Source organism: Colletotrichum jinshuiense, chromosome 6 (genome assembly GCF_051148585.1).
Source record: "Colletotrichum jinshuiense chromosome 6, complete sequence".
Lineage (NCBI taxonomy): Eukaryota > Fungi > Ascomycota > Sordariomycetes > Glomerellales > Glomerellaceae > Colletotrichum > Colletotrichum jinshuiense.
The window spans coordinates 2,093,885-2,116,990 of record NC_139313.1 but is presented as its reverse complement, the minus strand read 5'-3'; the positions used below and the strand labels follow the sequence as shown (position 1 = coordinate 2,116,990).

Here is a 23,106-nt window from a genome sequence, read left to right as displayed (position 1 = left end):
TCGTTACGCTACCAGCTGCGCAAGGGCTCTGGACCCAGATTATCGAGCGTGTTGGGACGACACTCTCGGTGACAGAAACGTGTGTGCGGCTTGCGTCGCATGACTTGAAACGCCTAGGAACACCCCCTTCCTCCCTACAGCAAGGCAAGAGTTTCGAGCCGCCAGACAACTGGGACCTGTATAAACGTCGTCGTTGCTTGTCCCGTCGTGGGATACCTGCCTGAATTCTGATGTGGGCAGTGAAGCAAGATTTCTGGATCTAGGGTTGCCCGGTGTGCCGGTATCACCAAGAGATCAGTGTCACCAGTCTGCATAACATGGAATTTCAGACGACATAAGACAACTGTCAGGGAAACATTTCTAACACCTGCCATGCAACCGAGAAGAAAGATAGGAGGAAAAGAATTGGCTCCCCTAGGGCATCTGGTGTTGGTGGTGTTTTACATGGCAAAGTAGATAAACTCAATATTCTCCAAGTGAGCCCCAAGAGTTCATCGTTGCAAGGGCGAACAGCCACCAAACATGATTCGAGGCCCGTCCCGCTCGCCATCCTGGCTGCTGTCAAAACCCTAGATAGGTGATGTTTCAACAGAGATATTCCGGTCGTTTCTTGATAGCTCCCTGCGACGAGGCGCCCCCCAAAAAACAAACCAAGGCCACGCACATCCGTGTGGGATATTGGTCCGCTGGAAATGCTTTGATTGCGAAGCCCGGCGTCGCCGAGTCACAGGGTTGATATTGGCCTTACGCAAGCAAGTCAAAGTTCCCATCCGTGGGACGACACTCGGAGCCCTGATCGACCCGAGAAGAAACCGTGCGCTGAGACCTCGTCTTCCTGCTGGCGTCTTGCGATGCGCTAAACTGCGTCCTCTTTGCTATGTTGAGGAGCTTTACGAGATTAACGAGGTCTCGCACGAGCATGAACCACGGAGAGGATTGCCATCCCCACTTGACAGAGTGGCATTTGGAGATTCATGGCTTGGGCAGAGTGAGTGGTATTAATTTTTTAAGCCAGCGATTTGCATTTGCGGACAAGAACCGAGACAGAGGCGGAGACGAATTCCCGACTTCATTGGTATGTCTGTCTTAGACAGTCGTATTGGACAACTGCTTATTGCAAGAAACCGAGGCCCAGTGCGGACGAAAGCTTGGGTGGCATGTTCACACATCCTCGTGATCATTGTGCACCGGATCGTCAAAGAATCATTTTACGCCAGCGCAACGGCCGGGGTTTGCCGAGTCATGAGAGCCATGCCCTTCCAAGGTCGCTGCAGAAGCTTGACTGAGACATACTGCATCAGACACTTGGGTTCCGTTCGCGTTCTGCCGACCGCTCTCTCCTAAGCGCCTTCTCCCTAGCCCGCCCGGCATTATGGATCAATATTGAGGGGAAATACATGACTGGCGCCGGCTTGAGACAAGCGTGCAGTCAAATCTCCCGACGACGGTGAAGCTGCGCTCCGGGGAATCGAAGGGAGAGCACTGGCCCTTTCGTTTGCAGAGGGCTTGGCAAGAACTTTAGGCCGTTGCCTGGCGGTGAAGCATGGTGAAGTGAACAGGACGCCTTCTGGCAGCGTAGCTATGTAAGCACACACACACTACTAGGGCCCTTGTGCTTGGGCCAGTTCACAAAGTCCCATTCAAAAAACAGCAGCGGCAGACGTGCTGTCAGTCAAGGCCACGGTTTGTACGTGGCGCAGTTGAGAGCTAGAAGCGTACATACGTCTAATTTTGGGTAGATGGATGAATTGGAAACACCGGATCTGCCGCCGCCGGGGCGCCGGTGACTGCGGAAGCTGACCACAAGGCGAACGGCCCGTGATGGTCGAACCTAGAAGAGTCGTTGGAAGCGAAAGTGTCCGTGGGTTACGCCGTTGGAATTGCCATGCTGGACACGACTCCGCGACTAACACAACTTGGGCCGTGGATTCGCAATTAGACATCTCTAAGAAGAGGCGGTGAAGCGTCCCACATGACCTACGTCTCCCTCATACATCGAGACAATCTTGACAACGAAGAAATGTCCGGGTGATGTTTTGACACTTTAACACCCGAATATGTCATGGATGACCCAGTTCTTTCGAGGGCGGCACCCTTCAGGGACTATCCTGGTAGTTCCCAGGGCAGATCGTCTAACATTGGCGCCGTCGGGTAGGATATGGGTTTGGGAAGTTTTGGACGAACTCGCCTAATGTCAGTCCTCGAGTCCTGGGTTCAACGGGGTGATGTGCACTTGATTCAGTAGTGTCATGTCCTGTCGATCCAAGGAGCGCTCCGATGCAAAATGTGTATCGCCGGAGGGGGTATGTTCCGCCCCTCTGTTGGTTGCGGTGTCTGCAGGGCCGCCTGCATCGCTGCAAGTCATTTGGTTGCGCCATGGTATGGGAGGGGGTTACAGAACTAGGCAGCATCGCAGTGCATGGTTACTGCAGACACGACAGCGTCCAAAACTTGAATAGCATCCCCGTCTGGTTGGTTGCTTGGCGCCGTCAGCGTCTTTCTGAATCACCGGCTTCGGCGATTAAAAGAACGGCGTCGGGCAAAAACAAGAACAAAATCGTCTTGTGCCCCGTCCCTTGCAGTAACTCTGCAGCATCTCCCCTCTTGGCTGGGGCGGACCATGATGACGGCCAAGTGAGGGGAAACTAACGCAGGGCGAAAGAGAGCAAGTTGAAGCCCGAGACGACGACAGCGAATAGAGCTCCGGCAAAAGGGCGGTGAATTGGAGGTTACTGCACGCCATGATCGTTGGGATCCCCACTTCTTCAAGCCGCAACATGGTCAGCAGATGGCTTAAAAATCCGCTAACGAAGAGAAGGCCACGATCTATTGTTCCTGGTACCTGGCGGGCGCTGCGTCAGAGTTTAGGGCGTTTTGGAGATGGTGTGATGGTGTCAAGGGCTTATCCTATCGACAAACGAACCAGCTGTCCGAGGTCCACAGCAAAAATCCTTTACACTGCACTACACCACACTCTATTCTTCACGACGTGGCAGTGGGTCCGACGCGGGCGAGCAATCGATACGGACCCCACAGGGCAGAGGTCAACCAGGCCAAGCAGCGTCGATCCGATGGAGCATGGATGGGTCCTGATGTGACGAGACCGACGGCTGTGGGCTCTCCGCATTTTGCCGAGAGTGTTCCTCGACCAGCGGTAGATCTCTACACTAATCATTGATGGATGGACATGGGTAGTAGCAACGGCGATGAACACGACTTTGGTGGCACAATATTTGCAACGACAAACTGGCCATGGGCATCCCTAGGCCGGCGGCCAGCATGCGATATTGTCAACTTACACTGGTTTGGCCTGGACAGGTCTTCTGCCATTGTGCGGCTACGCTGGGCCGGCTCGTTTGCTGTATCTGAACGCCACCGGGCACACAGCTGTTGTGCTTGCTGCATGCCCTTCCGCTCCATTCGGGGTGTTTGCCCGTCGGATTACCACTCTCATCATGATAGCGCGGGTAGTTGGTGTCCGTGACCATTGATTCCATTGCCCCGTCGCGCGGAAGGATTTGCACCGGACTCGGGAGAGCAGCCTAGACTATACAAATGCCATGGATGACCCAAGGAGGAGGCATGATGCCTGTTGAATTGCCTGCCTGCTCCCTGAAGGTATATGAGTGAAACTAGATGGCGGAGAGGGGCCACAATGGACGAGGTGAGGGGTGCCTGTTAATGGCGTTTGTTGGTTTATCGATAACAAGGGCTAATGGTCGATAAATCACAGTGTCGCGGGAGGAGGGGTAGATTCCTTGGCTGGTGTGGGCAACGTGACACCAGGCGCGAAGTCGGCCAGTGACGATGCATGTATCCGAAACCCTCTTCCGGCGGAGTCCACACCGAGTTGGGCTGGAACCATCCGCTGTCAAACCATCCAGCTAAACTCGATGTAGGCTTGCCGGCAGACTGGCGACATGTGGCCTGGTATGCCAGACTGCGATCATTGGGAAGGAGAAGAAGGAGAAGAAGAAGAAGAAGAAGAAGAAGAAGAAGAAGAAGAAGAAGAAGAGAGCATAGGATTTGCCAGAAGTACATCCCACCAGGAACCATGGACATGAGCCTGTGAACGAGCCAGCGTCAATAGTTGGATTGCAAAATCCAACGACGAATTGCCGTATTGGCGAACTCGTGCAGGTTGTTGGCAGCATGTTCGTGCCCCGCACTTGAAAGACGGCGAGGTGGAAGCTGGAGCGGAGATGCCGCTGCGAGAAGTGCGAAGCAAGGCCAGACACTTCAGGTGACAGAGCCCGCCAGTCAGAGCTTGTCTGCTGCTCAGGGCTGACTGCTGTTCACCGTGCCTGACGAACCTGGCATCTTGGACTCCTTGAGGCGAGGAACGTCTCATCGCGGTGGAAGACTCTAACCAGTACCGACACGACCGTTGCCGCTGGCCGCCTCGATTCGGAGGAGAGCGTGCCGAAGCTGGCCGACCATACCATCACACCGTTCTGCTCCTGTGGCGTTTGCGGGGCACAGCAAATGCGGCGTAGCTCGACTTTCCACCCTTGATGGTGGCTTCCTCCTCAATATCGAATGGCTTGATGGACACATCACCTGCCCCTCCATCTTCTGCAATGTGTGTGTGTGTGTGTGTGTGTGTGTGCTAATGAGCGATAGTGTTGATGCTGAAAAGAGGACTTGTCTCGCCCGGGCGCAGAGAATCATTTCGGTCATCTTATCGTGAAAGCAGATCGTAGAGGGGTTGAAAAGGAACGAGAAAAAAAGAAAGAAAGCCAAGTGCGCCTATTGTTAACGGCGCAAAACCAACCAATCCATGGACTCAATTGAAGCTGTGGGAGGCCAGTTCAGCGTTCATGGATACATAGGTACTGTACTCGGTGCCTGTGTGCCCAGTCGGTGCGCACTGCATCTCAGCATGCAAGGTACCAGGGGTAAAGATGGCGACAGATGGGAGGAATATCCAAGCAGCATTCCAGGACAACAAGACCGCGGTGAGACAACGAGAAATCATCATGGAGGGGAAGAAGAAAGAAACCACACCAAAAGCATGACTGAGAAGGTGGTATGGGTGATGTGTGACCGCTTCTGCCGCCGATAATCGCCCAGTGGTGTCTCGATTGACATGAGCCGTATCCATGAGCACGAGGACGTCCTTGCTAGAATCCAGCAGAGAAGGTGGACAGGGGAGACATGTCGTGACCGTGGCCCGAACTAGACCGGAGCAGGTATACGAAGTTGTTCCTGGGTTTCCTTGTTTGCTTATAGCGTATGGCCGCCAAAGGCGGATCGGCCCTGGTCCGTCTCGAGAGGTGCGGGAAACAAACTAGCTCCGTTTGGGTTATCGTTGTTCTTCTAAAAGGGATTTACTCCGAAGCACAACGGGGAGCCCCCGAGCTCCGTGGCACATTCCTGTTCCGACTGTATTGGCCGTATTGCCCTAGACTTGAACATGAGAATAGTTTTGCGCACCGTGCCTAGTATCAGGTGAAGTACTGGTGGAAGAGCCAGGTTCGAACTTTGCAGAGCATTCCAGCGCCGGCGATCTGACCATAAAGGTATGTCCTCCCAGCTGGAGCTAGCAGGCACGGCGGGTTTCTCATTTCAGTGTTGCCAGCAACAGAAAGCGAAAGCCCCCACTGCCGGAAGTGAACAACCGAGAGAACCCAGATGATAGACAAATAGTATGGGTATGGAAGAAATGACGATGTTCAGTAGCGCACGGTCCGAAAAGTGACAGATGAACATTTGGCAAGTGAGCCTTTCGCGACAAGTTGGTGGCGAGAATGGTCGACGGAGATTTTCGTCTGAAGCGAGTTCCCTCGTCACGGCGGTGTTACATGAACAAGCACCTTTTGCATCCTCACATGACGGAGCTGGAGAAATTGAGTGGTTGCATTTGGGTGTTGGCCGTCATTATTCCGATGCTTATTCGTCACGCATGTACCGACCCGAATTCTTGCTTGCCCTGGCACGCCAGACCTTTCGAACCACCGAACACGGGTCGCATTTGGAAAAGCGAGGAGAAAGGGTGTGGCATGGCAGCGCGGATGGCTACTTGATCGAGGTGTCGCCCGGAGCTGGCTGGGATTAAAGGCTCCATCTGCACTAGAGGGTCCAAATTCCAAGCCCGAGTTTGTCAAGAGGGACGGAGACCGTCTTCAATCTGTCATGCCCCTTGCAGGGCCCGATGGGGAGGCCTGATGGCACCGACCTCAGACCAATCAACGAGAACCACGAAGGGAGCGGAGGGTTGTTTCAGTGCAGCTCCTTGGGGCGAGGATGGCATGTCTAATTGGACTGCATGTGCAGTAGTGGTTGCGGTTTGTGCCTTGTACCTGGCGCTGACTTCCCCGCGCTGCGTTGTTCCTTTTTCACCGGGCGTGCTCGCCGGTTTTCTTGTTGGCTTGGGCCAGAACCGAGTTGGAGTGAGGCGGGTGGATATGGAGGCTTATCGACAGGTTGAAGCTGAAGGGCGATTCGGGTATTCAATGAGCCGGTACAGCGAAATGGCTGCAGTCGGTTGACGGTGGCACGCGCTATCATGGGCAAAGACGGACTGTCATCCCATCTACTTCTCAGGGCATCCCGAGTCCAGGCCAAACTTTCGGGCGTGTTCACGTTCGCACACCTGGTGGGTGTGGCTGGCTGGCGTCTAAATATCGTCGGCTGGCGTGGTGCGTGGCAGACAGGCCTCCTTGACTCGCTCACCGCTTCGGGCACAAGGCGTGGGGGACCCGGGCTGCTTCTTTGGCTCGGGCGTCGCCCCGAGCATTCAGTGGCCGGCGCCAGATATGACCGGTCACAACCTCTGGCGCAAAGCTTGGTTCTCAGCTCCCATCTCGGCCACGTCTTTCGGTCGGCATCGTGTCGAAGGCAATCATCAAATGAGTGGTTCCGGACTTCGCTACCGCAGCCTCCTGAGTTCTATAGCATCAGAAAGGGAAACAGACAACGGCAGGCATAGCCATGCATGCCAGTTTGCGGCCTTGCAGGACAAGGAAAGCACGGGTGCAGTAGGACCTGGTCGAGATAGTAGTGTAGCAGAGGACGGCAGCAGGTTGGCTGGCTGGTTGGTTGTGTGGCATTGAGGGCAGCTGTCATGGCGGTTGTGTCTCGTCAGATGGCTGCGACGTGCCTGATCAGTGGTGCTGCGGGCTGCGGGCTGCGGGCTGCAAGGTTGCGGGGAACCAGACGGGAGCCCTGTCGATGGACAAATTGCTTGCATGGAAGCGAACCGGCGAGGGGATTCGAGCAAAGAGCATGCTTACGATGGCTTGGCTTGGAAACCGTTGGAGCGAGGGGAACGGCGGTCCAGGCAGTGGCGGTTGCGGCTGTGGTTGCACTCGCAGCTTGCGCAGTCGCCATTGCAATTACAATCGTCGGCAAGTGTGCGCCGGGGGCCCTTCCATTCCACTACCTACCTCAGCTTACCGGACGGTCAGGTCAGTGGCTAAGATAAGATGCAGGGCCGGATCGGTTTGTATTGTTTTAGCCAGGACGAAAAAAGATCTATCTAGCACGTGCCTTTTTGGCAAGGTAGCGTGCCACAGGTGTGTGTTTTCGTAGGGTGCTGCACGGCCTTTGGCCACCTCACCGTACACATCCGTGCAAGTTTTCGAGTTCGAGGTCTGTGGGAAAGGTGAGAGAGAGATGGATCGACGGTTGTAAGCGCGTCGAGCAAACGGAGTAGAGTATCCGTACGGATACATGGATAGTAATTAGGTGGTGAGGTCAGACACCCACGTTCGAGGAGGGGCCGAAAGAAAGCTCCCTCCCTCGTGGATCCGGGTACGTACCTTTCTCTCACTCTCTCACTCTCTCTCTATTGTCTGGTACACTATCCGTATCCGTACTCTGGTACACTACCAATACACACTATAGCACCATCTGCTATTCCTATGGGTTCGGTCCCCTCGTCCAACGTTCCCGCCCCGTGTCTTTCACCTTATCCAACGTAGTCAGGCACACGGCGCACACTTGGAATGTTTTGGAGGCAAGCAGAGATGGATGGCATTTGCACCAGTAGTCGGCAGGGGCGTCCGTCCTGGCCATTACTTTCTTATTCCACATTTGCACGAGGCATGTCTGTCTCTGCCAGCCAAGACAGGTAGGTCCCCGCGGACGCACTGCCATAGCATGCAGGAGGTTTCAAACTCCTGCCAGCAGCCCGAATTAGCAGCATTCCTCCCAGCTCCGGACCGGGCGGTACGCAGCACAGCACATATGGAATGGGAGGCGGTAGCTTGATGTTTGCACGTCGCACGCTGCTGCACTGCATGGCCCGCGCAATGAAATCTGCACGAGATCTATCTTTTCACGTTGCTGCTGGGGTATGTCCCATTTCCGTGCTGCACCGCGTCCGAACGGGCTCGAGAGGGGAGGGGGGATTGGGAGCCTCCCAATCGCAGCCATGCCCTGGCTGGGTACGTACCCTGATTCCATTCCCGGGCATGCATGTTTTCTTATCCTCCGTTCCTTCTAACAAGTTGCTTTTCCTCCATGTTTCCTCTACCGGACGACGTTCAAGCAAGGCAAGGCAAGGCACGGCAAGAAAGGGACGCTGCCTTGCCTTGGCTGCTTCGGTACCGACACTTGCCAGCGAACCCAGCCCAAGCCCGCTTCTGGTGCGTCGCCCATAATTAGATGGTTCCGTCAGGAGGGCGGCCTCTAGTCCCTCATTCGTCCGTCTGTTTCAACGCCATTTCTGTACCTTGTTGTTCCTGGGCTCTGGTCTGTGCCCGGGGTTCTGGGTGTGGCCTCGAGGGAAAACGGTCTACGGCGGGGGAGGCTGTCGTCAGGAATCAGCACAGAACCACATGGCACCACCCAGGGCATGCAATCCACTCGTTGCTTTCCAGCTCGGGCAGCATCACATATGCCTGGCCTACCGTCTGCTCCCCCTCTCTGCTGTCTGGTTATCGATACAAGATGCCGGTAAAAGTAAGACGAGGCTGCTTACGGTACTTGTAGCATGCGTACAGCAAGAAAGAAACCTCCGAAAGGACCGGCTGAACCGAAGAACGAAGGGAGGGGGGCATACGGGTTGCTTGAACGTCATATCATCCATGATGCAGTGATGGCGATGGCCGCGCCGCACCCATGGCTCGCCGTTGATCAACTGTAGCTCCTGAGCCGTCGGCACCCGTTTGTTTCAATCCGGAACCTAGGTATTGCCCAACCTCGTTCTCGTCTTCCGCTTTCAGAAAGCAATTAAGGCACAGCGGGTACGGATAAGCATAGGTAAAAGCAAAGAAGGAGAAGAAAAATATGCAATGCTTCCTCGCCCCTGGGCAAAGTTCGAGACCCTTTCTCTCATTCCACCTCGTCATTCCCACGTTCTCTCTCATTCCCGTCTTCATCACACTCTTCCCATCATGCATCGCCCACCGACGCCCGTCCTCCTCAGTCGGCCCAGTTCATCCACCAAGTCGAATTTTAGAAACACCACGACGTCTCTCCAATGGCTGCCCGCATCCATCTGTTCAGGCACCCGTCAGGGCCACCCCCCCCCCCCCCCCCCCCCCCCCCCCTCTTCCACGTCGCCACCCCTCTTTCTGTTCCTATTCCTGTTCCTGGGTGTGTTCCCTCGCGCACTCACCACCACCCTCCACTCACCATTCACCACCCACCGCACCAACACCGAGCGTTCCTGTTGCTCGGTTTGTCCTCGCACCCCCCCGGTCCCCTGTCATGCGACCCGACACACATCTCAACCTCCGAGGGCCCCACAGGGCCCACCTCTCCACTGTCTTGAACTTGTTGCGTGCAGTGTGGTTCGTTCGTTCCTCACCACTCGCCACGGACCACTGCTCTTGACCACAGACACCAACACAGGAACCCGCAACCGACCACCACCATCTTCTCCCACATACAACTTACTCGCTCTCAGATTCTCGCCGCTTCTCACACGCGCGCACACCACACTACTCGACACCTGCATCATGGATCATGGCCACCCCCGTCGGGGACCCATCTTTCCCCTGCGGGATTATTCACATGCCGTCGTTCCCAAGCGGGTGCACGGTTGTACAGCTTATCCCTACCCTGTCTTTGCCTTTCTTTCCGTCTGCTGCGAGGGTGGTGTACATCGTGTGCGTGGCTGCGAGGTGGTCCAAGGTGCCACCGCCCGCCAATCTATACATCTTTCCCATGTCAGTGCTGCCGCAAGTGCCGCATCCAAGAAACCATGTACTCTCTACAGGTTCCCCCCCCCCCCCCCCCCCCCCCCCCCTTAGCACCACACACAGCTGCCGTTTATACATAACCCGGGGCAGCTGTCCACTCTTTCCCTCTTGCTTGCCGCGAGCCTCCCTTTTCGTCTCCAGCCCTCTACCTTCTTTCTCCCGAAGGCATTCAATGTCATTCTGCTCCCAAAGTCATTATTGGAGTAGTGGAACTTGACCTGGTCCCTAGGTCGAACACCCAAACTGTTTGTCTCCCTTTCCTTATAATCTCTTATTTCCTTTCTGTGTGTTTGCCTGGCTGGTTCAGCTCGGAAGAGCATATATTCGAAAGGTGCAAGTTGCCACAGCTGCCGGATATGCTTGGACCTTGGCCCGTAATATCGAACGCTGTATTGTCGACTCAATACATCCACACTCCCGGGCTGGCCCACGCAAGGAAAAACCGAACATAATATTGGACAATGTCGAGGACAAAGCTGGTGCTGGCTGCGGCCTGGCTCTCAGGTCGCTCACTTCCCATCAGCGCCTTGGTTCTGAGGCAGGACACCGGCGACATCGACGGATATAAAGACGGCGAGAGACAGGGCAAGGGCAAGGGAAAACGCAAAGGTAGGAACCGCAACCGGCTCCTAAACCCGATGCTGAGCTTGCGCTCCTGGCATCGTGGGCACATGGAGCTACAGCAACAAGTGCGCGGAGGATCCCATTAATCCCAACCAACACAAGAGCACAAGAAGGTGTATACGATTTGGCACAATCCTTCACTAAAACACTCACCCATGCGATATCTACACCTCATGGTTCTGCAGTCACTGCTACAGTTGTCTCGATCGCTTCCTCGATCACCGCTCTTCACGTTGTCGACCTGCCGGGTGCCCTGGGCATTTACTTTCTGTCTTTTGCTCTTTATCTGACTGGTATCCGTGGAACCATAACTAACATTACCTGACAGAGCCACCTCCCCCTCCGGAAAATCCAACCCCGGAGCAGCCACCTCCTCCACCACCTGGCGAAGGGCCTCCACCGCCGCCGCCGCCCGAGTCACCAGCTCCTCCGCCCCGGGAAACCACTGTACCGCCTCCCACTTCATCCACTTCATTGACACCCCAACGGTCGACCACGACGCCGCTCTTTGTTCCCGCAGTCTCTACTTCACAACCGACCGTCCCCATTGCTGTATCTTCTTCTCCGACCCCGGCCCGTTCTTTCTCTCCTCCGAACTTTACCCCGTCGGTCCCTCAGCCAAGCTCTGCGGTCCCTGTCTTCATCCCTGTAGCGCCGCCGCCGCCAACAGTGAACCCGCAGACTCAGTCGTTGCCCACTGCCCAGGTGACTGATGCTGGCAGCATACCCCCAACTTCTCTGGCGCCAGCTGCACCAAGCTCAACCTCTTTAACGGACCAGCACGGCGCCATGAACGGAAACAACTCTCAGGGCATCGGGGGCAACCGGAGCCTCGTCATCGCTTTGAGTACTGTGCTATCATCGCTGGGAGTGGTGCTCATCATCGGGACAATTTATCTTTGTTATCGTTACCGGCGTGGTCGCCTTCCATTCGGTCGCAGGGGCAATACCCCTATCGACGATGAGGAAATCGAGTCTTGGAAAGCTTGTCGGACAACTGAGAAGCGCTCGACTTTCATTGTTGACAAGCACGACTCGGCTGATTCTATCCGCAAACCGGCCAGCGTGATTGTCTATCAGAACCACAACCAGCACCAGCCCCGTCCCTCCACCGATACGGCAACCCGCTCTATCTATCAGAAGCGGAGCATGGACAAGAAGAGTATCGAGATCCCCCACGCCCCCGTGCAAGCCCGAGCCCCCAACGCCCGTGTTGGTCTTACCGATGACGCCGTGGAAGGGGATCTCGCCTTCCTTCCTTCCCCGAGACGACCCAGTTCGAGGCTGTCCAAGCTGCCGCAGATGTCGCCCCGCCACGGCAGACATCGCAGCTCCCGCAGCAGTGCTAGTGCCAGCAGCCTACGGGATCATTGGTTTGGCTACCAAACAGACGTAGAACTGTCTCCTCGCACATCCACCGATCCTTACTACCGCATGCCCTCCTCTGCACACTCAGATGGCAAACACCAACGGATTTACTCGTCTTCGTCGAACCCTCCAAGGATATCACTTGATGATGAGTTCTACATGAGTGGCCTTTCCCCCCGCCCCTTCCCACGGCAATCAGAAATTGGACTTGCAGTGGGTTGAGGCGACAATTGGCATTTCTGCGCTGGCCGAGCAAGATGTCTACAACCAACCTTTACGTTTCTTGCAGCAATACTTTGCAACGCCGCGGACGACCCAACGCGCCATACCCTACACCACCACACTCGTTTCAGCCCTCGCGCTCTCCCGCGGGTCTGGAGAAAGTGCGGGGTGCTATCGTGGGCAAACTGTTCCACATCCCGATAGACGGCAGCTTGCCACAACGGCATGCTGCCTGGACACCCAAATATTCCAAAGCGGTGTGCGGCCGAGGCGTGGCCAGAGATAACATCACCCCGGAAGAGGGGTTTGATGAATCCAATGCCACTGTCATTATGCCTGGGTCTCTTCCATGTCCTTTTTTGGAGCGGCCGCGCTGGAAGACTCGGCGACGCCTGCAATGCATGCACCTCCCACCCTTATGTTCCTCTTAATTGAACGAGCATACTCTGTTTCACCATGGGTAGATTCCATGGCGATAAGCTTCGATGTCTGGAATGGCATCTTTCCCTACGGTTTTCGGAAGCATTGATCTTGGAACACCACATATTGGAATGGTGACGGATATACCCATATGAACGGACTACTACAGCTGCGACGCAGCCATTTTCTATCTTAACTCATTTCTTGGATACTATTAACGGGCAGTTTGAACAAGCCCCGAACTACATCAGAATAAAGTCATACATCAAGCATTCTTTATCCTCGCAATGGTGAACCCAGTGGCAAGGTTGTACTCACATGCGCTGCGAACCATGAGGCACTAAGCTTCAACAGATATGTTACTATGTCCAGAAAGGAGGACGGACTGCCAGCGCGAATTGTTTGTCATTCCTTGTACATGATAACTCGTGGCCAGCCACTATGCTGACAACAGCCACCCAAAACGTTTTAGTGAAACGTGGTCGGGAGCACAGGATGTGTGTGCTCCAACGCAAAATTTCAGAAAGACATGATTTCCTAAACAAACAAGCAAGAAACCAAGATCGATCCTCTCTTAGCGCTGACGAAAGACTACGCTACGACATCTGTCATCCCAGGAAGACGGGTACGATGCCGGCGGAAGCTGAAACCCGGTACCCCTGTCGAGTGAGTGTGCGAGTGAAAAGAGGGGCACTGGAACGAGGCGTAGTCAACACTGCGTGTCTTTGGCAGGGCATTTGTATGTCGATCTCGCCTCCTCTTACATTAGGATACCTAGCATTGAGAGGGTTGGGTGGTAATGGAGGGGGTTGGCCTTGCTCGTTGTTTCGTGCAAGGCTTTGAAGTCCGAGATAAGGAGCCCATTCGATGTTTCTTGGAACAACTGCCAGATTGGGCCATCTGTTCGTCCTTGGCGGGATGGAGGCGGCCGGGGTAGTAGAGTTTGCCCGTTTTCTGACATCTCGTTGACATCTGTCATGTCACGCTTTTGGATACCCTGGTCACTGTTGCCGTGTCGGATCTGCGGGCTTGAGGTTTATCGGGATGCGCGGAATGAGGCGAATGGCTTGTCAATATCCGGATTGGGGGCGGGGGACACCCAACTCATGATGTCAAGGAAACGAATCTGAGGCAGAGACACGGGAGTTTAAAGAGGAGGATCGGGGGAAGTGTCAGCTGGGCAGCATCCCTGCTGGGTTGTGAATTGTTTGAATGGGGGGTTTATGTCGTCGGGTTGGGGGGTTCGATGCTAGCTGGGCAAGGCTTTTTGGGGTGGGGAGCCGTGAAGCCGCGAAGCCGTTGAACAATTGCGTCTGTTTTCAAGACTGCCTGCGTTGACCTTTTTAAATTGGATGCTCTTACGGGGGCGACGTAATTCTTATCGTTCAGGGAGAGACGGGGGTTTTGGGGTTGGATATATGCAATCTGAACTGGTGGTAGGAAAGTCATGTTTGGAAGACATGTGAAGGAGGTTAGCCGTCTTGCATTTCACGAGAAACTTGAAGCCCTCTCGAGCCTTTAGGGGCTCGGGCAGGACAGAAACTTAAGACGAGAGGCAACCATGATGAAAGTATGAGAAACGAATGAGAATGACTGAGACAACGATGTTGTCTGAGTATGAGAATTAAACGGGGTGAGATGAAGTGAAAGATGCACTTAACGCGTCCCATATTGAAAGTGGGACCGGAAGGTCGCGTCTACTTGGCGCAAGACGCGCTGGCCAACGACCGCAGCACACCCGATGCGCCGTGACCTCTCATTCCACGTCCCCACTGCCACAAGCTCGACTCCCAGAGGCACGGCTGAGCCTCACAACCTAATTTTGAAGGATCGACTATCTCCCTCTTCGCGGACAATCCGTCTCAAGTTTCAGTGAGGCGCAAGACGTCAATTGACCACAGTCTTGCACTCTCATAGACTCGGATTCCCGGCTTCTTGGCAGAGTAATCGCTCACGACAGCGACTCATCCCGCAGGGAACCACTCACTCCCCTTTCCCTCTGTCCCCTGAGAGTGAAAAAAAAAAAAACTTCAACGTCTCATCAAACCGCCAACAACAACACATAGACCACCTCAAAAGTACAAAAACAAGTAGCCTCCACCCAACCCACGCGTCCCAATTCCGCAGGACCCCGCGCAGCTAGGCAGACCGACTCTCTCTCCGGGCAGGGGGGTTGCCGCCCAGTTTTTTCTCCACCTCTACTTCCCAAAAGTGCTCCTGCTGTACCTCGACTCAATCCCACCTGGCAACTCAAAAGAAAAAGGACCATGCCTCCGCGCAAAAGCGACGCCAGCCGCAAAAGCGACGTCTCCAACGCCGCCCGCTTCACCGTCATGGACGAGGACCCCGCCTCCACACCGGCCTCGGCGCCCTCGGCGGCGGCGGCGTCGCGGACGCCGTCCAGCATGCCCGCGCCGGAGCCGACGCCCGGCTCTGCTGCTGCGGGCCCGTCAACGCCGCTGACGACGACGACGGTGCTGCTTGCGGGTTCCGACAAGAAGGACAAGGAGCCGCACGAGAAGGCCGCCAAGGACAAGACTGACAAGGATGCTCTCACCATTGAAGTATACCAGCCCCCTCTGCTTTAAATATATCCTAAAAAGGAATGAAAAAGAAGAAGAAAAAGGATGAGAAAGCGTATGAGACGTGGCCCATGGCTGACACATGACACAGGACCTCAACCTGCCCAAGTCCATCATCACAAGGCTGGCAAAGGGCGTGCTCCCGTCCAATACGCAGATCCAGGGCAACGCCGTCCTGGCCATGGGCAAGAGCGCGACGGTCTTCATCAACTACCTCGCCTCGCAGTGCGTCCTCCCCTTTCTGTCCCCGTGCCGGAGTCTTCGAGACCCCCGCCGCCGCTACGCGCTGCGTCTCCCCAGCCGCGGGGCCTCTCGCTCTCCAGGAGAAGGACCAATCGAGAGCTAACCCGGGGTCACAGTGCCAACGAAAACACGGTAAACGCCAACAAGAAGACCGTCAGCGCCGAAGACGTCTTCAAGGCCCTCGACGACATCGAGTTCGGCTTCTTGCGCGAGCCATTGGAGCAAGAGTTTGCCAGTTCGTTCACCCTTTGCCCCCGATTTCCTTCTACTTCTATTCACGTGTCTCGGCCCTGCGGTCAACGTCCACTTACCGACGTGACTCGCACGAGACCATGCCGCTAACCCGACACGTCTAAGAATACAACCAAATCCAATCCGCAAAACGAACCTCGTACCGCCAAAAAGTCGCCGCGAAGAAGGGGGGCAGCGCAGCAGCAGGCGTCGCGGTTGGTGCGGCGGCGGGAGCGGCAGCGGGGGCGGCGGCGGCCGATACCTCCCTCCTCTCGGCCCGCAGCGGCGCCGACGACAGCGTGCTCACGACGGCGTCGTCCGAGGACGCGGCTCCCCGCACGAAGAAGGCCCGCGTGGACGACTCGGCCATGACCCTCGATGAGGAGGCCGACGACGCGGAGACGGAACCCGAGGAGGAGGCCGAGGATGACCAGGACGAGGACGACGAAGAGGCCGAGGAGGATGAGGAGGAGGAAGACGACGACGAAGACGAGGCGGGTAGTGGCGACGAGACGCAGGATGCGTTGGAGGAGAAGGGCGAGGCCGGCAGCGAGGTTGACGAGGCTCTCGACGGCGACGAGAGTGACTAGCCGATGATGGACGTCGTCTCTGGGAGGAGAAGGGAAGGGGAGAGGGGGGTGGTTCTGGGTAGGGTTACGTGCCTACATGAGGCGAAGGGAGGCGAGATGGCGACCTCCCGTCAGAAAGAACGAGTTTACGTGGTGAAAGCGACGGGGGGATTGTGAAGGAGCCTTGACTCTGGTTTGGTCATGATGGAAAGCAACGCATCGTCAATTTTTTTTCTCTCCGTAATAATCCACACTTCTACATCAAGCGCCCAAAGGGGGGGACGAAGACTCGCTCGTCGTTGATTATCCTCTCCCCCTTTGTTAGGAGGAGGCGGAGGGGGGAGGGAGGGAGGACATTGTATCGCGAACACCCCAGAGCCAACCATATCCCAAAATGGATCTTCCGTCTTCAAGAGGCAGGCAGTGCATCAGTCGAGCATATGGGCACATTTCCAGACGGGGTGAATATGTTTGTATACATTCAGGCGCCAAATCCTCCGCCTAGATGACTCTTTTGGAGGGGTGGGAAAGAGCGAGACGGCAATCCAGCTTGACATGACGGTCCGCGGAGAACTGAGAATTCGGGTGTTTTTTTGTCTCATACACAACAGTGTACTCGAATAGACCCCCCCCCCCCCCCCCAAAAGGATTCACAGATTTCGTGCCCAAGTCAACAGATCAGACGACGATGGGATTCTGTTCCCCCCCCCTGTCCCCCAACTTCGTCTTTGGCTTCTTCTGCTGTTTCTTCCATGCTTCTATCCCATCTTCTAAGCCTTCTCATCTCGGCGATTTAAGTTTACTGTCCAAAACCGCTACTCCGAGGCAGGCTAACCCACAACGTCGGTACGAAGAGAAGAAGAAACCTACCTTTCGTTCGCCAACATCACGACGTCATGCCCCCCCCCCCTCTTTCCTTCCAACCTTTCTCTAGAACTTGTAGACGAGATGAGACGAAACAACAACAAAAAAAAAGAAAGGAAGAAAATGAGGGAAAAAGAAAGAAACCACCCCGGGGGTGGGGGGGTTCTTCTCCGACCATGTTGTCGGCAAGCCTACCGCATCAGTCGGACTCGGGTCCGCCCGCTGTCTTGATCGATCGTCGTCTCAATCCGTCGCATCGCAGCCGTTCTCCCTCCCCCTCCCCCTCCCCGAGTAAAACCCCCCCAAGAAAAAGAAAGAAATAAAGAAAGAAAAGAGAAGAGAGGGGAGGAGAAAGAAACAGCCCCCCGATCTCTCCATGTTTCTTTTGATCCTTCACGGCTAGGCCACCGCCAAGGTCCAAGAATCAGCCACTCCAGGACTTCCCGTCCTTCCCGCCCGTTCCGCGTCGTCGGACGCAACCACAACGCGCCTTCCCGTCTTTCCGAAAGTCCCGACGGCTTTCGCTCTCGCTCTCTTTTTCTCCGTGTCTGTCTGTCTGTCTGCTCCAAAAGAGTCACTTCACATGCCACCCCTCGCATCAAGGACATAGCAGACCGATTAAGATTCCTTCCCTTTTCACACAGACCCCTTCGCACGTCGTCTCCTTCAGCCCCAATGTCCTCGGCCGAGAGAAGGGAAAGGGCTGAACCCCATGAACCCTGACAGTCGCGAGACATGAAATGACAAAGCGGCAAGGAACCGTTATTGTCAAGAAGGCGGGGGAGGGGAGGGGAGGGGGGTGGCATAAAAACATGGTTTTCCTACAACACTCACTTTTCTCAGCAGGGCACACAGACCCTTGTCTCATGGCCGGCTTTCGTCCCGATAACGAGCCCTCCATAAAAGAAACCTTAGATTTATTAAAGTAAATAAACCCCCTCGACCAGATGGCACGCGGGAGTCCCGGGGCACGCTGCTACCGGTCACCCTCGCCCGTGATTTAAATAGTCGTTCTCAAAGAACCCACTTGAAAAGTGTCAGGCTAGTTCCAAAGAAAACGTGCTTGCATTGAGCTAAAAACCTAACCTCCCGGGGTCCATGTCTCAAGCCCCCCAACCACAGAAACATCAGTCGTGAATCAGGCGTACAACAATGACAGGAAAATCGAAAGACACGGCAAGTGCTCGGTCGAAACAGGGCCCATGCAACACCAGGAAGCCTCCCACCACTGACATTTAAGAAACGAAACATATCCTACCCCAATGCCGAATCATGGCGCTTCCCGAATTCCTTGTTGCCAAATATGACAGTCAACAAAATGTCTCACACCAAGCAAAAAACACACACACACAACTCCTCCTTCGATGCTGCCGTATCAGCTGACGAACATAAGATAAAACAATGCCAAATTGATTTGACCGCCGGCATGCAGGTAGAAAATGTCCTCGTCCATGTCGAGTCCCAATACCAAATGCTGTTTCGTGTTCTTTCCCCTCGCAGAGAAGAAAACGGGGGGCGGTGCACCGTGGGGTTGCTGGCAAACCTTAAAAACCACATCGTAACTTGCCCAGTAGTCTGGCCAGCTGCCCCTCGTTGTTCTTTGCATTCGCGCCAAGCTTCGTATAAGAGGGTGAATTGCCCGGACACACGGCAGGTACCGGACAATACCAAAACACAGATGCCATCCATATATTGCAAGAAGATAGACAATGCATTCAGCGTGATGGTTTTAGCCTCGCCTCAAAGTTGCCAAAGTCGAGCGAATCTGCGTAAAGGTTTGTATAGGCAACTTCCACAGCCGGCCGGGAGCAGTGCTGCTGAGTGACGAAGTCTGACAGAAGTGGGACCGTCAATGATAGCTCTGATGCCCATGTCAAAGTGTGGCTGGACGATGCGAATTGGTTTGCGCGGCGAAGAAAAGAACGCGTGGACGGAGTGTTCGTGGTATCGTATTCGAGAGGACGAGAAAGGACTAACTAACACAGCGCGCGAAGCGGATCGGCGACAAGAAGACGACGCTGGTATCAAATTGAAGTCGAAAGTGCCCGTGTGCCAACGGCAAAAAGAAGAACAGAAAGTAAAAGAACAAAAAAATAAAAATAAAAATAAAAATCGACGAGCAAAGCCCAGAAGGCTGACATAAATGGAAACTGAATCGAACGAAAAGCCAACCATTGTGAATGAACAATGCATCCTCTCCAAGATGCCAAAATCGGAAGGAAACGAACAAGACGCGGTACAACAAGCGAAACCATTCCCTCTCCTTGACCTGAGGTGATGTGTTCCCGGATCCCCGACGACTCCTCTATCCATCCCTTCTCGGCCAAAATGCTGTGTGAAGACTGACAGGCCGACGGCCCAAAAGCACATAGCCTCCACCAACTGTATGCTTGGGTATCCTTCAGAAGGGCAGCAACACGTCTGCCAAAACCGGCGAAAGCCATGGAGTCCACCGCCGCATATATAATAAAAATGATGAAACTATAGTAGTTGACAAGACGCTGTTGGAGAACTGAAGTTGCGAGAGTAAAACGGGCTCATCGTGTTTCGCCGTGTTTCCACCTTTATTGAGGCTGGTTCGTCCACCACTGCGCTGGCGTTTGCTGGCCGGACCAGGCCTGCGTCACGGCCGGCGATCCTTGGTTCGGCTGGGGCATGTACTGCCTAGGAGTCTGCTCCTGTGGGTATATTCCCTGGCCCGCACCGTAGCTCTGTCCCATACCGGGCATACCCGAAAACTGCATCGCTGGTTGCACGCCGCTGGCTGCGTGGCGTAGCTGAGGAGCTGGCGATTGCTGGTGCGGTTGCTGGTTCTGCGTCGTGTACCCAGAGTAGTTGTGCTGGGGATTCTGCTGCGTCTGAGGCCACATTTGGCCGGATCCCGGGTAGTGATAACCCTGGGCCCCCTGGGGCATACTGCCCGCACTCCCTGCTGCAGGCAAAGTCGTTGGCTTGCTGTTCTTTTGGGAAGACGGTTGGGCCATACCTCTCATCGGAGCCTGACTGATCGGATTCTGCGCGTGGATCGACTGAGAGTAGGGTGGGGCGGTCATCATCATTTGGGGGCTCTGGTTGGGTACGATACCGGACTGCGGCATGTTGCTGGCCGTCGTGTGCGGCGACTGCGTCGCCCGCGTGGCGGGCACTGCCGCGTCGGTCGTGGCGACGTTCTGAGCAAGGTTCGTCGACTGCGGCTGCTCGTGCGGCCGTCTCCAGAGGCCCTGCAGGTAGTCGCCGCGCATATCTCGTTGAGTGTTCAGTGTTCGGTTGTATTCCGCAGCATGATGCGCCTGGGTGTGGACCTCTCCAATCTGGGCAGGTCGCGTCTGGTCCTGGTAAGCCGGGCCGGTGATCTCCTGGCGTGGGCCGCCCTTGAGGATTCCGCTATAGTCACGAGGACGGTTGTCGTTGAGCTCTGATCCTAGTGTTATCACGGGCATTCTTGTCGTGGTTCCGGTTGGCGCTCCAAGCATACCTGGTTGGACGATTTGGGGTTGAGGGGCGCCGGGGAACTGGCTGGGAGTGTTGCTATAGACAATTTCACCATGTGGGCCTCCCAACAGGACCTGGTTCTGCGCCTCGGCAGCGGCCTCTCTGGCCTTGGCCGCACCGGGACGCTTCTCGCCAGCGGGATCGGCCTCCGTAAACCCTTGCTTCCGGGCCTTTGTTTCCCAGTAGTCGTCACGGACTCTTCTGCCATTGACAATGACGCGGCTTCCAAATTGGCGGAACATGGATCGTGCAGTGACTATGGCGATCTGTCTCGACCGGTAGGAAAACGGCAGAATCTCCTGGCTGACAAGGTCGTCCTTTTCGGGCTGACTGGCTATGATCTTGTAGAGAGACCTATTCTTGTTGAAGAGCAGATACGAATCGCGGTATCCCAAAACCCTCGCGCATTCCGTAGCCAGCATGAACAGCTTGTCGCCCCGGTTGGGGACCAGGAAGGTTCGGCATCTGTATTCGCGGCCACCCAGGAGCTGGCCGTTGGGCATCACCTTCTTCTCTCCAAACTCGTCGATCTCTCTCGGTAGGTATTCATCGCCGGCGGTGTTCAGCTGATCGGTGGTGTGATCTCTAACTGTAGGCAGGGCTTTCAGGGTGGTCTTCGTAGGGGTGGTCTTTGGCGGCGGCGAGGCCTGGGAGGGCGCGTAAGCGATGGCTTGCCCCCCGGGGAGCGGCGCACTCTGGTTCTGGGGGGTTTGCGGCGGCGGGATGTTTTGAGGCATGTTGGATACGGGGGCCTGGCTGGTAGTCTCGGAGATGCTTCCAGATGTTCTGGCCTTCATTGATCTTCCACGTTTTCTCGGGTTAGAGTCACCTGCCGGGGAAACACCTGTGTCAGCCTGTATCGCGTTGCGCACCGCGGGAAGAACCCAAGAGGGTAACACGCGTGGCTGCTGGGCAGCACGAGCATGTCGGGCTGGATGCTTGGATTGAACATACCGTCATCACCTGCAGGAACGGTCTGCTTAAAATTGTCCGGGGATCGGCTTCTTTTGATGCCGCGGGAGCTTGCGTTGAGTAGTTCTGGTTAATTATAAAAAAATCGTCAGCAGGGCGACGCGGCAAGACAGTGATGCAAAGACAGGCCATGACTTTAACGAGTGAGGGGCGCGCAAGTGGTTGCGCCTGGGTTGAATGTTTTGTTGCCGACACGAACAGGGCCTCGCAGTGGAATGCAATGACGGCTAGCGGGCAGGCTGGGTGGAGGGCGGGGGCTGAGACTGGGGAGGGGGGATTAAAGAGCAAATAAGCAACATACCAGCAGAGTTGAGGGCAGCCGGGTTGATTGTCGCACTGTCAGCACCGTTTGGCTGAGTGGAGTACATTGAACGAAGAAACAACGTCTCCCAGCAGGTTCGACAAAATCAGGACCACGACGACGTGTCTTGATATAGTTGGATTGCCTTGCGGCCGGGTCGCGTTCGAGGTCGACGCTGGGTCTGGGGGGGGGGAGGGTGCGCTGGGCGATGCAGGGCAGGCTTATGCGTGCATATGGTTGGCGCAAAGCTCACAAATGTCCCTGGCGGGAAAGGTATCGAGTAATAACGGGTAAGGGGGGAGCGAGCTGAGAAGAAATCGAATGGAAGCCTTTTTGTGCTTCTTGTTCGCTCTTTTCAACGCAGGGTAGCGAAAGGGGGGTATGGGGGTGTATGGTTAAGGAAAGTTTGAATTCAAGATGAAAATGCAAGAGTTGAGTTGCAGCACCGGTACAACCAAGCCGTAGAACTCAATAGAGTATGGGTAGGGTCTGTGTCCTGGTTTCCGCGGCGGGTAGGTTCTTTGGCGAATGGGCCTGTGTGCAGCAGGTTTGTAAGATGCGAGGAGCGTGTGGCGAGTTTTGGGCGATTTTCGCGTGTCGAGGACGGTCCTGTATGCTCTGTACCAACTCAATAGGTAATAAGCTGGCAAATGCCCTTGCAGTCGGTGATTGCAAGAGAGAAGTGTGTGAGAAGAATGGAGGTTGTCGCCGGTGGAGATGCGCGCGCGCGGTGGTGAAGGAGGGAAGATGGCGGATGGTTGGCTGGTGTTCGCAAAGATGCCGTGTGGTAAGGTATAAGGTAGGCAGATGATGGATGGACGGGGAGAAGTGGGCGACTGAGAACGGCAAGGCAAGGTAGGGTGGATGGGTGGTGCGTCGCTCTATCTTGCCGTCGGGGGTGTGAAGCAATGTACCTTGGGCAGGCAGCCAGAGGGGGGTAGTACCTAGTCAAGGCGAGGCAGGCAAGGCAAGGAAGGCAAGGAAGGTGCCTTTTGGATGGGTGTAGCGGCGTGGTCGGATGCTTGCGCTTGTCAACTTGCAGCCGTATGCGCTTCTGGGCGACTTCT

General features: G+C 55.4%; 3 protein-coding genes across 3 annotated transcripts; 2 read left to right on the top strand and 1 right to left on the bottom strand.

The window, feature by feature from the left end:
• Window positions 1-10,612: 10,612 nt before the first annotated feature.
• Window positions 10,613-12,365, top strand: EsH8_VI_000547 (uncharacterized protein; the record flags this gene model as incomplete). The annotated part of the gene is made up of 2 exons (XM_083271800.1): window positions 10,613-10,760; window positions 11,104-12,365. 2 exons carry the CDS (start codon window positions 10,613-10,615, stop codon window positions 12,363-12,365), a joined length of 1,410 nt encoding a protein of 469 aa, XP_083126974.1.
• Window positions 12,366-15,052: 2,687 nt separating this feature from the next.
• Window positions 15,053-16,431, top strand: EsH8_VI_000546 (histone-fold-containing protein; the record flags this gene model as incomplete). The annotated part of the gene is made up of 4 exons (XM_083271799.1): window positions 15,053-15,349; window positions 15,459-15,592; window positions 15,727-15,845; window positions 15,968-16,431. 4 exons carry the CDS (start codon window positions 15,053-15,055, stop codon window positions 16,429-16,431), a joined length of 1,014 nt encoding a protein of 337 aa, XP_083126973.1.
• A 3,407-nt stretch (window positions 16,432-19,838) lies between these two features.
• On the bottom strand, window positions 19,839-22,106 carry EsH8_VI_000545 (chromatin remodelling complex Rsc7/Swp82 subunit-domain-containing protein; the record flags this gene model as incomplete). Its single annotated transcript, XM_083271798.1, has 5 exons — window positions 19,839-20,206; window positions 20,261-20,689; window positions 20,750-21,595; window positions 21,721-21,804; window positions 22,040-22,106. 5 exons carry the CDS (start codon window positions 22,104-22,106, stop codon window positions 19,839-19,841), a joined length of 1,794 nt encoding a protein of 597 aa, XP_083126972.1.
• Window positions 22,107-23,106: the final 1,000 nt, after the last annotated feature.